The sequence below is a fragment of the Ahaetulla prasina genome, chromosome 14 (genome assembly GCF_028640845.1).
Source record: "Ahaetulla prasina isolate Xishuangbanna chromosome 14, ASM2864084v1, whole genome shotgun sequence".
Taxonomy (NCBI): domain Eukaryota; kingdom Metazoa; phylum Chordata; class Lepidosauria; order Squamata; family Colubridae; genus Ahaetulla; species Ahaetulla prasina.
The window spans coordinates 4,310,684-4,323,941 of record NC_080552.1 but is presented as its reverse complement, the minus strand read 5'-3'; the positions used below and the strand labels follow the sequence as shown (position 1 = coordinate 4,323,941).

General features: G+C 48.6%; 1 protein-coding gene across 3 annotated transcripts in view; it reads left to right on the top strand.

Annotated features, from left to right (window-relative positions):
• The window catches only part of CASKIN1 (CASK interacting protein 1), a 164,953-nt gene that overhangs the window by 105,094 nt on the left and 46,601 nt on the right, over positions 1–13,258 (top strand). For all 3 annotated transcript variants that reach the window (XM_058157039.1, XM_058157038.1, XM_058157040.1), the window contains exons 3-6: positions 9,384–9,481; positions 10,634–10,779; positions 11,841–11,936; positions 13,085–13,215. In XM_058157039.1, the coding sequence (XP_058013022.1) occupies positions 9,384–9,481; positions 10,634–10,779; positions 11,841–11,936; positions 13,085–13,215 (471 nt within the window). The remainder of the gene's footprint in view (positions 1–9,383; positions 9,482–10,633; positions 10,780–11,840; positions 11,937–13,084; positions 13,216–13,258) is intronic.

The window sequence follows — 13,258 nt, the reverse complement described above, 5'->3', positions numbered from 1 at the left end:
GCCTCTGAGAAGCCATCAAGGGCTTGGGAGATGCTGTGGCACATACCGTCCTTTGGTTTCCCTGGCCGGTGGGTGGGTGGGATGATGTCAAAGCGGGGGTGTGTGTGTCTCATTGCTCTGCCCTACATGTTTTTCAGCCTGATGTTACTTCTTGCTCCGAGAAGCCTTTGCCCGTCACTGCCATCCAATGTCTGACCCCTCTCCTGTCCTCTTGCCCTCCAAGCAAAGGGGCAGCCAATAGAGGTGTCCCCAGAAGGGGCTGGAGCAGCGGTGAAATCCAATTTTTTTTTACTACCAGTTCTGTGGGCTTGGCTTGGTGGGTGTGGTGTGACTTGGTGGGCATGGCTTGGTGGGTGTGGCAGGGGAAGGATACTGCAAAATCCCCATTCCCACCCCACTCCAGGGGGAAGGATACTGCAAAATCCCCATTTCCTCCCGATCTGCTGGGACTCGGGAGGCAGAGAATAGATGGGGGCGGGGCCAGCCAGAGGTGGTATTTACCGATTCTCCGAACTATGCAAAATTTCTGCTACAGGTTCTCCAGAACTGGTCAGAACCTGCTGAATACCATCTCTGGCTGTAGCTTGCCCAGACTGAATTTGTTACGGGTGTTGTGGCTGCACTCTTCCTTTCCATGGGGCCATACCCCATGGGTACCCCCTGAATACCAGATAAACAATTAAAGCAAGATAATAAATAAAAAAACGGATTGAAGCAAGATTTTAATCTGCCAGAAGAAAGCTAAATGTGATCTGACTTCTTTGTTTTGCCAACGGCTGGGGACTCAGGCTAACAGATCAGAAGCTGGTCTGGATGGGGTGGAAGTCATACAGGCAACCGTGGAACAAACAGATCTTTCTCCCAGGTTATAATTAAATTGCAATTTCCTTCTCTGATTCCGTTTTTGGCCGGCTGTTTGCTTCCTGATGGGTTTTTTGCCTATTTATTAATTGGATTCATGGCCAATTAATCCACTTTTCTCTCCATCAGACAAAAACAGAATAACAAGAGTTGGAAGGGACCTTGGAGGTCTTCTCAGGGGTGGTCTTAAATTTTTTTTTAGCAAGGGGCTCTCTGCCCGGTTGCTGGGTGGCCGTGGCCATGGTGGACGTGGCCTCGTCAGCCTCCTGCACCATGGTGATTGGGGGGGGCATTTTTGCCCTCCCCAGGCTCCAAAGGCTTTGTTTGAGCCTCCTGGAAGGCAAAAACGGCCTCCCCAGGCTCTGGAGGCCCTCCGTTTCCGGCCTTCCTGAACGTCTGGTAGGCCCGTTTTTCGCCCTCCCCGAGCCTCTGCATGCATCCTGCACTTACCCGCATCCAAAACAGGCTGCGTGGGAACTCCTGGGAGGGCAGAATGGGACTTTTTGCCTCAAACTCTTGGCGCTGCCTGTTTCTCTACCATGGTTTCACCTCCACGTTATTACGCCTCAGCATTTTGGGCCATGGTCCCTCTGTCCCAGTCCCTTCACCGTGGCCCATTCTTCACAGTACAGTTCGCGTCGGGCTTTTGGGTGCACCGGACAGTTCAAAGCCAGCCAATCGGTGCAGGGGCTCGGGGGGGTTTGGGAGTAGAGCGGGGCTGCAGCTCAGAGGGAGGCTCTGTCTTTGAACTGTCCTGTGCGCCCAAAAGTGAAAAGTCCTAGACCCCAGAGGGGCGTTGGGGGATGGATGGGGCCAGCCAGGAGTGGGATTTGGGGGTTCCCCAAACTGCTCAGAATCTTAGCTAGGGGTTCTCCCGAACCCCTGCGAACCCCCAGCAGCCCACCCCTGGGTCTTCTAGTCCAGGGGTCTCCAACCTTGTCAACTTTAAGACTTGTGGACTTTAACTCCCAGAATCTCTCAGCCAGCAAAGCTAGCTGAGGAATTCTGGGAGTTGAAGTCCACAAGTCTTAAAGTTGACAAGGTTGGAGACCCCTGTTCTAGTCCAACCGCTTGCTCAAGCTGCCCAATCTCTTCTTGAAGACCTCAAATCTTCTGGAGGCAAGTTCTCACTGTCAGAAAATGTCTCCCTAGTTCTAGGTTGGATGGATCTCTTCCTAATGTCCTCCCATCTGTAACTTCTTGTCCTGCCCTCGAGTGCTTTGGGGAACAGGTTAAACCCCCTCAAGAAGTCAAGGCCACTTGCTGATCGTTGTTTGGGGTGCTGCATATTTTTTTTTGCTTCCCTGCTCTGAAATGGTGCTGGCTTCTCCAAGAGCTTGCTGAGGTTCGCCCTAGCAGGAAGGCAGAGGCCTCTCCGTTTTTCCCAGAGAATGGTCAGTCGCTGCTCCGATGCCTTTGACTCCTTCAACCCCCTCCGGCTGAGTTCCCACAGCAGGCTGAAATTGGCTGCTAAAATAGTCTGTGAAAATAAGGGTAAAGCTAATCTTAGTAGGCTGTGTGTTTGCAGCTGTTTTGAAGGATTGGATCAACCCTTTCCGGCCATCCTTACCACAAAGAAGGCAGCAGAGACCATGGAGCAGGAGTCTCCAACCTTGGCAACTTTAAGACTTTAAGACTTGTGGACTTTAAGACTTGTGGACTTTAAGACTTGTGGACCAACTCCCAGAATTCTGGGAATTGAAGTCCACAAGTCTTAAAGTTGCCAAGGTTGGAGATCCCTGCCATAGAGGGCAGAGGGCTATGTGCTTATCCTATTAAAAATGGAGGCTATTCCAGATTGGCACCACATGGGCACCCTCTGAGCAGAGGTGGGTTTCAGCAGGTTCTGACTAGTTCTAGAATAGAATAGAATAGAATAGAATTTTATTGGCCAAGTGTGATTGGACACACAAGGAATTTGTCTTGGTGCATATGCTCTCAGTGTACATAAAAGAAAAGATACGTTCATCAAGGTACAACATTTACAACACAATTGATGGTCAATATATCAATATAAATCATAAGGATTGCCAGCAACAAGTTATAGTCATACAGTCATAAGTGGAAAGAGATTGGTGATGGGAACTATGAAACGATTAATAGTAGTGCAGATTCAGTAAATAGTCTGACAGTGTTGAGGGAATTATTTGTTTAGCAGAGTGATGGCCTTCGGGAAAAAACTGTTCTTATGTCTAGTTGTTCTGGTGTGCAGTGCTCTATAGCGTCGTTTTGAGGGTAGGAGTTGAAACAGTTTATGTCCAGGATGCGAGGGATCTGCAAATATTTTCACGGCCCTCTTCTTGATTCGTGCAGTATACAGGTCCTCAATGGAAGGCAGGTTGGTAGCAATTATTTTTTCTGCAATTCTAATTATCCTCTGAAGTCTGTGTTTTTCTTGTTGGGTTGCAGAACCGAACCAGACAGTTATAGAGGTGCAAATGACAGACTCAATAATTCCTCTGTAGAATTGGATCAGCAGCTCCTTGGGCAGTTTGAGCTTACTGAGTTGGCGCAGAAAGAACATTCTTTGTTGTCCTTTTTTAATGATGTTTTTGATGTTAGCTGTCCATTTGAGATCTTGCGATATGATAGAACCCAGAAATTTGAAGGTTTCTATTGTTGATACTGTGTTGTCAAGTATTGTGAGAGGTATAGAGAACCGGTAGCGGAAATTTCGAGTAGTTGGGAGAACCGGTAGTAAAAATTCTGACTGGCCCCGCCCCCATCTATTCTCTGCCTCCTGAGTCTCAGCTGATTGGGAGGAAATGGAGATTTTGCAGTAACCTTCCCCTGGATTGGGGTGGGAATGGAGATTTTACAGTATCCTTCCCCTGGAGTGGGGAGGGAATGGAGATTTTACAGTATCCTTCCCATGCCACGCCCACCTAGCCACACCCACAGAACCGGTAGTAAAAAAAATTGCAACCCACCACTGCCTCCAAGCATTTACATGCAACCACTTACAAGCCAGAGCTGGTGTGTTGTAAGTGATACCAAACTCTTAACAATCTGCAATTGCAGGGACTGGTTCCCCCACTTACTCGCCTGTCCTCAGGGAGTTTCTCTATTTAGAGAAGCGTGCATTCCTGCTGGCCATTTTTTTTTTGTGTGTGTCTGTGTGATCAGGAGGCTGACTCCCTGCCCACATTCCTGGCAGCCCCTCAAAATCCAGAAAGCAGTTTGCAGACTGAATTTGGGGTGTCTGCTGTGTTTACAAAGGCGGTGAGCCGAATCAAGGCTGGTGCTTCCGGGTCTGCAGTACCAGACTTGGTGATTGCCTTTTCTGTTCCTTTGCTAATGACCTGAGCTATAAAATTAGTCTTGTTCCCGGTGGCAGCTGAACTATATTTTCTTTCCTTTTAAATAAAAAATTAATTAAAATTTTTATGAAGAACATAACCAAGTAATAAGGAGTATAAGAGGGAAGGACAGAGGAAAGAGGCTGGAAGGGAAGGGAGGGAGAGAGGAAGATTAGAAGGAAGCAAGAGGAGAAAGGGGCAAAGAGGAGAAGGAAGGAAGGCAAAAATACGAAAAGCAAAGTAAAAAGAATTAGAAGCAGCTTCCTATTTCCTTTGCAGCAAATAACGTATGAGCACAATTACAAAATTCTCTTAAAAATCAGCCCACATTTTTCTATTACCCATTTTTGTAAACCATCAAAACCACAATTTACCGCTGTATTTTTCCCCCCTGTTTCATGCAAAAAGGTCTACAAGGGGTTTCCGGTCAACCATAAGTGGAGATAATGTCTTTTCGCTGATCAAGGAAGTCAATTTAGCTGTCGCTGCAAATTCCATTATCCTCGCCGACCCATCCCTCTCTTGTGGCTAGCTTCGGTCCATGTTTTCGTTATGCCTCTTCTACTACGGTGTCAAGTCACAACCTCTCAAATCCATCTCCAGAGGGAGGGGGGAGGCCTGGGATTAAGATTGGGCAACTTCCCATGAAAGATCTCCAGAAGGTCTACAACCTGGAATTAAGGAGAAACTTCCTAACAGTCAGAACAATCAAGCAGTGGAACATCTTGCCTTCAGAAGTTGTGGGTTCTCCATCACTGGAGGTCTTTAAGAAGAGACTGGACAGCCACCTGTCTGGAATGGGCAGACAGGTGGGTCTGCCATTCCAGGGTCTTCTTCTTGAGCAGGAGTCTCCTGCTTGTGCAAGGGGTTGGATTAGAACAGGGATCTCCAACTTGGCAACTTTAAGACTTGTGGACTTCAACTCCCAGAAACTCCCAGTTGAAGTCCACAAGTCTTAAAGTTGTCAAGGTTGGAGACTCCTGGACTAGAAGACCTCTAAGGTCCCCTCCAACTCTGCTGTTCTGTTAAGAGGGACTCCAGGTTGGCTGGGAAGGTGACCCCTCCTCTATTTGTCAGGCAGGAGATGGCTGCTGCTAAGACAGCGGTTCTCAACCTGTGGGTCGGGACCCCGTTGTGGGTCAAATGATGATTTGCCAGGGGTCGCTAAGACCATCCGAAATATGGGAAGTATACTTGCGAGTCGAAGAATCGCGCTCCAATGGTTGACTCCACAAGCCAGCTGCAGGCTCTTCAAATCGCTAGCCGAATTCGGCTTCTGGCGCGATGAATTAAAAAAGAGAGAAATCTTTGCTCTGATGTCTCCCTCTCAAGCCAGCTGCAATCACTCCCAATCGCTAGCCTAATCTGGCTTCAGGCGCGATAAACTTAATAGGGGAGGAGTCTCCGCCTTAATGCCTCCGTCCTCAAAGCAATCGCAAGCAGTTCAGATCACTAGCCAATACGGCTTCAGGCGCGATAAATTCAAAACGAAAATAATTTTATGGTTGGGGGTCGCCACATCGTGGGGAATTGTATTAAAGGGGTCGCAGCACTATAAAGGTTGAGAACCACTGTGCTAAGAGGAAGGGAGCAGGCAAGAGAAGGAACTTCTACTAGAGAGAGGAATTGTGGGTGGGGGAGTGGGCAGGGGGAGCTGGCGGGAGGGGGAGCGGAGTTATAAAGAGAAGCAGGAGCTCCAGGGGGAGTTTTTTTTTGGGGGGGGGAGACTTTACATATGTCACATCCGAGATGTATTTGAAAAAGGGAGGAGCTTTGGTCACATGACCCTGGGCTGCCCTCTTGACTTTTTGGACTAACCCAGGGGTCTGCAAACTTGGCTCTTTTAAGACTTGTGGACTTCAACTACCAGAGTTCCTCAGCCAGCTTTGGGAGCTGAAGTCCACAAGTCTTAAAAGAGCCAAGTTTGCAAACCCCTGGACTAACCCATTGAATGCACATCCCTTCCCCGTTGAGTAGGTTGCTGGCCTGGAAGGGTGAGTTGGGCCATTCACCCTTCTCCCTGCACTGTTGCTGCCCTGAAGTCTTCACGCCAAATCAGCGGAGTTATTGTGCTCGCCGTTGTAAGAGACGGGAACGTTTTATTTTTTATTTTATCTCTGTGTGTTTTCATTTCAGATCCCTCTCCTGTGCCAAGCTGCTCATTATGCAGCCGAGGATTAAAAACTAATAAAGCAATCGTATAATGCTGACAAGAAAGAGCCGTTCCAGAAATCAAAAACCCAGCTAGACTAAAACAGAAGCAGAAAGGAGAACTTTTTTAAAAAAAAGTTATCAGGTGTTTTAATTAGACAGAAGAAAGTACTCCAAAAAAAAAAAGTGGGGGGAGTCTGCAGGTGCAATGAGATTAAAAGGGCTGGGAGGCACTCATGAGAAAAACCTTTCTAAAGTGGATTCTTCTGCAGGAATTCTGGCCAGCCTCCTGCTGAGGGTAAAAAAAGCCATCCTGGAGGTACCTGGTCCAGCTTTGCAATTCAGAGCTTGGTTATTAAAGAGAATCAGAACAGTGTGTGAAATCCAATTTTTTTTACTACCGGTTCTGTGGGCGTGGCTTGGCGGGCGTGGCAGGGGAAGGATATTGCAAAATCTCCATTCCCACCCCACTCTGGGGCTAGCCAGAGGTGGTGTTTGCCAGTTTCCAAACTGTTCAAAATTTCTGCTACTGGTTCTCCAGAGCCTGTCAGAACCTGCTGGATTTTACCCCCTGGATCAAAATCAGAAGAGAGCTGGAAAGGACCTTGAAGGTCTTCTAGTCCAACCCCCTGCACAAGCAGGAGACCCTATGCCATTCCAGACAAGTGGCTGTCCAGTCTTAAAAACCTCCAGTGATGGAGTGCCCACAATTTCTGGAGGCAAGCTGTTCCACTGGTTGATTGTCCTCACTGTTAGGACAAGTTTCTCCGTGGTGGCTCAGGCTGTAAGATAGCCTGTTTTAAAACACAGCAGCCTGCAATTACTGCAGGTTCAAGTCCCACCAGGCCCAAGGTTGACTCAGCCTTTCATCCTTTATAAGGTAGGTAAAATGAGGACCCAGATTGTTGGGGGCAATAAAAGTTGACTTTGTATAGAATATACAAATGGATGAAGACTATTGCTTGACATAGTGTAAGCCGCCCTGAATCTTCGGAGAAGGGCGGGATACAAATGTAAATTAAAAAAAATAAAAAATTCCAGTTTGCGTCTCTCCTTGGTTAGTTTCCATCCATTGTTTCTTGTCCTGCCTTCAGGTGCTTTGGAAAATAAGTTGTTCCCCCTCTTCTTTGCGGCAGCCCCTCAAAGACTGGAAGCTAGGGGATCTAGTTTGAGACCCTTACCAGCTTCTCCTCCCCTCCTTTGATAATCCAGGGGGAGACCCACTATGAAATTAAGAAGATCCTTGACTCAAGACTATACAGAGGTCGCTTACAATATTTGGTCCACTGGAAAGGATAACCTTTGTCTGAAGATACTTGGGTGAAAAGCTGGGATGTAAATGGCTGATGCTCTAGTCAAGCAATTTCATGATAGATTCCCTGAGAAACCTAAAGGTCCTCCTGGAGGGGGGAGAGGGGGCTAGAAGCAGTGGTGAGATTCAGCCAGTTCGCACCACTTCGGGAGAACCGGTTGTTAACTTTCTGAGCAGTTTGGTGAACTGCTTGTTGGAAGAAATCATTAGGGCAGAGAACCGTTTGTTAAATTATTTGAATCCCACCACTGGATAGATAGGTAGGTAGGTAGGTAGGTAGGTAGGTAGGTAGGTAGGTAGATAGATAGAATGGGTAGGTGGGTAGGTAGGTAGGTAGGTAGGTAGGTAGGTAGATAGAATGGGTAGGTGGGTAGGTAGGTAGGTAGGTAGGTAGGTAGGTAGATAGATAGATAGATAGACAGACAGACAGACAGACAGACAGAGTGAGTGAGTGAGTGAGTGAGTGATGGGATTCAGCCAGTTCGCAGCACTTCGGGAGAACCGGTGGTTAACTTTCTGAGCAGTTTGGTGAACTGCTTGTTGGAAGAAATCATTAGGGCAGAGAACCGGTTGTTAAATTATTTGAATCCCACCACTGGATAGATAGGTAGGTAGGTAGGTAGGTAGGTAGATAGATAGATAGAATGGGTAGGTGGGTAGGTAGGTAGGTAGGTAGGTAGGTAGGTAGGTAGGTAGGTAGGTAGGTAGGTAGGTAGATAGATAGATAGACAGACAGACAGACAGACAGACAGACAGACAGACAGACAGACAGAGTGATGGGATTCAGTCAGTTCGCACCACTTCGGGAGAACCGGTTGTTAACTTTCTGAGCAGTTTGGTGAACCGCTTGTTGGAAGAACTCATTAGGGCAGAGAACCGGTTGTTAAATTATTTGAATCCCACTGCTGGTTAGAAGGGTACATACTGGGTGTTAACCCCATGTTTTGCTTTTTGTCTGTTTTGTTTTCTAGGATGTGTTTTCTTCTGCAGGGGTGGGGGGTCGCCTGTCAGCTTTGGAAGCCATACTAGGCCGAAGGCTTCTACACGCTGCCACTTTCTCCTGTGTGGGAAAGGAGGGGAGGAGGGTGGTGGTACAAGGGATTATTAGACATAACAACATTCTTCCTGCGGGTCAAGGTCAGGCTAGGTTCGCATCTGGAGTGGCTGGAGTGATGCTTCGACATGGGACGGTTGAGGATTGGAACATGTGACTGGCAGAGGGGTCATGAGGGTGGAGATTTTGGGGTTTGTATTACTGAGGGAGGAACCAGAATCCCCAGTTTCGGTTTTCATCCAACTGTGCCGGTTTACCGATGCAGGACTGGATCTATCACATCACCCCCTAATTCTTCTTTTCTTCGAACTAGCCAAGCCCAGTTCCGTTCTTTGTATGTTTTAGCCTCTAGCCCTCTAACCCAGGGGTCTCCAACCTTGGTCCCTTTAAGACTTGTGGACTTCAACTCCCAGAGTCCCTCAGCCAGCAAGCAGGGGTCTCTAACCTTGTCAAAGCTGGCTGAAGAACTCTGGGAGTTGAAGTCCACGAGTCTTAAAGGGACCAAGGCTGGAGACCCCTGCTCTAACCATCCTAGTTGCTCTTCTCTACACTTTTTCCAAATCTCAACATCCTATTCTATCGTGGTGACCAAAACTGGATGCCGTATTCCAGGTGCGGCCTTCCGAAGACGGGATAAGCTTGAGGGCGCGGGGAATTCCAAGGAAGGGAAGGATGGCTGTGGTGACTTTTGCTTCTGTCGTGACAGGTTCTCCGCCTTGCATCACGCCGCCCTCAATGGCAACACGGAGCTCATCCTGCTGCTGCTGGAAGCCCAGGCTGCGGTGGATATCAAGGACAACAAAGGCAAGCATGGAGGCTGTGTGTGTGTGTGTGTGTGTGTGTGTGTGTGTGTGTGTGTGTGAGAGAGAGAGAGAGAGAGAGAGATGGCAGCAAGTCAGGAGGGCCCTGAGTAGAGACAGGTTGTGTGGAAGGAGAAGGAAAAGATCCTGCATCCAGAGCAGGGGTCTGCAACCTTGGCAACTTTAAGACTTGTGGACTTCAACTCCCAGAATTCAGAATTCTGGGAGTTGAAGTCCACAAGTTTTAAAGTTGCCAAGATTGCAGACCCCTGCTCTATGATCTCTGCCGCCTTCTTTGTGGTAAGCAAAGCTGGCTGGGGAATTCTGGGAGTTGAAGTCCACAAGTCTTAAAGTTGCCAAGGTTGGAGACCCCTGGTCCAGAGCACCAACCAAGTCCGTAGTTCTTTCCCAGAAAGAAGGAGATGGCCTTCAGCCAGGACCTCCAGCTGGGGCCAGTTGACAGTCATCTCCTTCTTTTGGGGAGAGATCTACAAGAGCATTGAAAAGAACTCCACGGGTAGATGTCCCACTGGTCATTGGAGCTGAAACCAAATACAGACAATATCAGGCTGAAAGCAACTGATTTTGCAACTGGCAACGGCTCAGAAAAACCGCCGTTGCCTCTTCTCGGAGAGATCCCTATTCTGGGTTCCTCTCTTGGCTTTGTGGGGCGGCTGTTCTGTTGGGACCTGCTCCAGAGGTGAAATCCATTTTTTTTTACTACCGGTTCTGTGGGTGTGGCTTGGTGGGCATTGTGTAGCTTGGTGAGGAAGGATACTGCAAAATCCCCATTCCCTCCCCACTCCAGGGGAAGGATACTGCAAAATCCCAATTCCCTCCCCACTCCAGGGGAAGGATACTGCAAAATCCCCATTCCCTCCCCACTCCAGGGGAAGGATACTGCAAAATCTCCATTCCCTCCCCACTCCAGGGGAAGGATACTGCAAAATCCCCATTCCCTCCCCACTCCTGGGGGAAGAATATTGCAAAATATCCATTCCCACCCCACTCTGGGACCAATCAGAGGTGGTATTTGCTGGTTCTCCGAACTATTCAAAATTTCCGCTACCGGTTCTCCAGAACCTGTCAGAACCTGCTGGATTTCACCCCTGACCTGCTCCCTCTGGCCATTGCTAAATTTCTGCCTCTTCTGCAGGGATGCGCCCTTTACACTATGCTGCCTGGCAAGGGAAGAAGGAGCCCATGAAGCTGGTGCTGAAGGCCGGCTCCTCAGTCAACATCCCATCGGACGAGGGACAGATCCCTTTGCACTTGGCGGCTCAGCACGGACACTACGATGTGGTAAGAGACGGCGCGAAGCCATCTCCAGCACTACGAAATGTACATGTGCGGACTTCTGGGAATTGAAGTTCGCACGTCTTCAAGGTGCCAAGGTTGAGAAAAGCTGCATTGACAGAATCTTGCAAGTTTGAAAATGCGGTTCTCCCTACCTCGCATCGCCTTTGTAGCTCAAGAAACTAGGGAGGGTCCTTTCTGAGCTCTTGCTCTGCCCACTAGGCCAGGGTCTCCAACCTTAGTAACTTTAAGGCTTGTGGACCAACTCTGGGAGCTGAAGTCCACAAGCTTTAAAGTTACTAAGGTTGGAGACCCCTGCACTAGGCAGCTGTGGGATATGCAGTCTCTTATCTAATGGTTCCTTCAGCAGCGTCTCTTTGCCCAGGTTCCGATGGCCATTACAGTCTTCCTCTCCCAGAGGCATGTGGGGTGTGGGCAGGGGTCTCTCTAGCAGTGGTCGTCCCAAAGGTGCTTTTCTTCAAGACGCACCTGGACTTTCTGGTTTTTCTTTGAAGACGTTTCGCTTCTCATCCAAGAAGCTTCTTCATTTGAGCTGAAGAAGCTCCTTGGATGAGAAGCGAAATATCTTCAGAGAAAAACCAGAACTTCTTTTAAAAAAAAGTGGTTTGGGGACAACCGTGACCTGGATGAGTGAGACTCTCCATAGACATCTAGCAGTGGTCATGGGCTTCAAAAACACTCCAGGCATTTGACGTACCAGTATGTGCCCTGTGGGTAATGCACATTAAGAGGAGGCGGGGCTTTGATTGACAGATCGCACCTATCTTGGCGTGAATGCTCTTTGGATCAGGGGTCTCCAACCTTGGTAACTTTAAGCCTGGAGGACTTCAACTCCCAGAATTCCCCAGCCAGCTTTGGGAGTTGAAGTCCTCCAGGCTTAAAGTTACCAAGGTTGGAGACCCCTGCTTTGGAGGAAGAGGCAATTGGGAGGTGGGGGCGGAGGAGGGAGTGTTCAAGTGGAGCTAATGGGTGCATTTGGCATGTTGGGTGGGTCTGTGCCAAAGGGGGTCTCTGGGCTTTCCACACTCTCCCTCTCCATCCCCCAGTCAGAAATGCTCCTCCAGCATCAATCCAACCCCTGCATACTGGACAACAGTGGGAAGACTCCTCTGGACCTGGCCTGCGAGTTTGGCCGCGTTGGGGTAAGTCCAATCCTTGGGGAGGGAGGATTGTGAAAGTAGGCCAGCCACAACCCGAGTTAAGGACCCTCATCTCCTCTCTGCAAATGATGCTGTCGGGTAGGAACTGGTGGGGCCATCAGGACTGTATTTCGCCACCCACCACCACCCGAGAGTCCAGCACTCTTCATTAGAACAGTTCCCACCTTCTTTGGCCTTTCCCTCGAGATTTGGGGGTGAGAGGTCATATGTCCCTTTGATGTCCCCCCGTGAGCCACTTTGCTTAACAACCGGGTGGATCTTTGCCACAAGACCAGGATTTGGGGCAAAGGGGATTATGCAGGGCTGAAATACTCCCAGTTCAAACCGGATCGCCCAATTCGGCAGCTATGGTGGCGGGTGGTTCGGAGAACCGGTAGCAAAAATCCCTGCCCCCCCCTCCATGCCCAGCTGAGCCGTGCGATCATCAGAGGTGGTTTTTTTTACTTTTAAAAGCATTTTTTCTTCAGCTGAAAAAATGTTTTTAAAAATAAAATAAAAAAGCCTCTGATGATCGCACAACTCAGCTGGGATCATCTGAACCTTTTAAAAGCATTTTTTCTACAGCCTCCTTGGCCAAAGAATTTGTAGAAAAAATGCTTTTAAAAGGCTCTGGGGATCTCAGCTGTGTTGCCTGCTTGTCAGAGGCTTTTTTTTCTTTTAAAGGCAAAAAAAAAAAGCCTTTTCTCTTCTTTTAAAAGCATTTTTTTTTTTGCCTTTAAAAAAACAAAAGCCTCTGACGATCAGGCAACTCAGCTGGGATCGTCAGAGCCTTTTAAAAGCATTTTGTACATGCTTTTAAAAGTAAAAATGCTTTTAAAAGAAAAAAAGTTGGCCATGCCCACCCAGTCACATTCCCATCACCACCACCACCAAGCCACGCCCACAGAATTGGTACTAGCAAATTTTACATTTCACCCCTGGGATTATGCCATTTTATGAGAATAAATTTGGTGATTTCCGCAGGATGGGTTGCAAAACTTGGGCTTTTATTAAGGGTGCTAAATGCCCTGGTGAGGGTTCCTTATATTGGGTGGGAAGTGCGGTGGGGAACTTTGGCTGCGTTCTGGGGGGACGGGGAGAAGACCCGGGAGGAAATTCTTGGGCACCTCTTCTCTTTCTTGGCCTGCCAGGTAGTGCAGCTGCTTTTGAACAGCAACATGTGCGCAGCCCTGTTGGAGCCCAAGCCGGGAGACATCACTGACCCAAACGGGACCAGTCCGCTGCACCTGGCCGCCAAGAATGGACACATTGACGTCATCAGGTGAGGGGAGTGAGGGGGGGATGCAGACCTGAAGAGGCTGGGC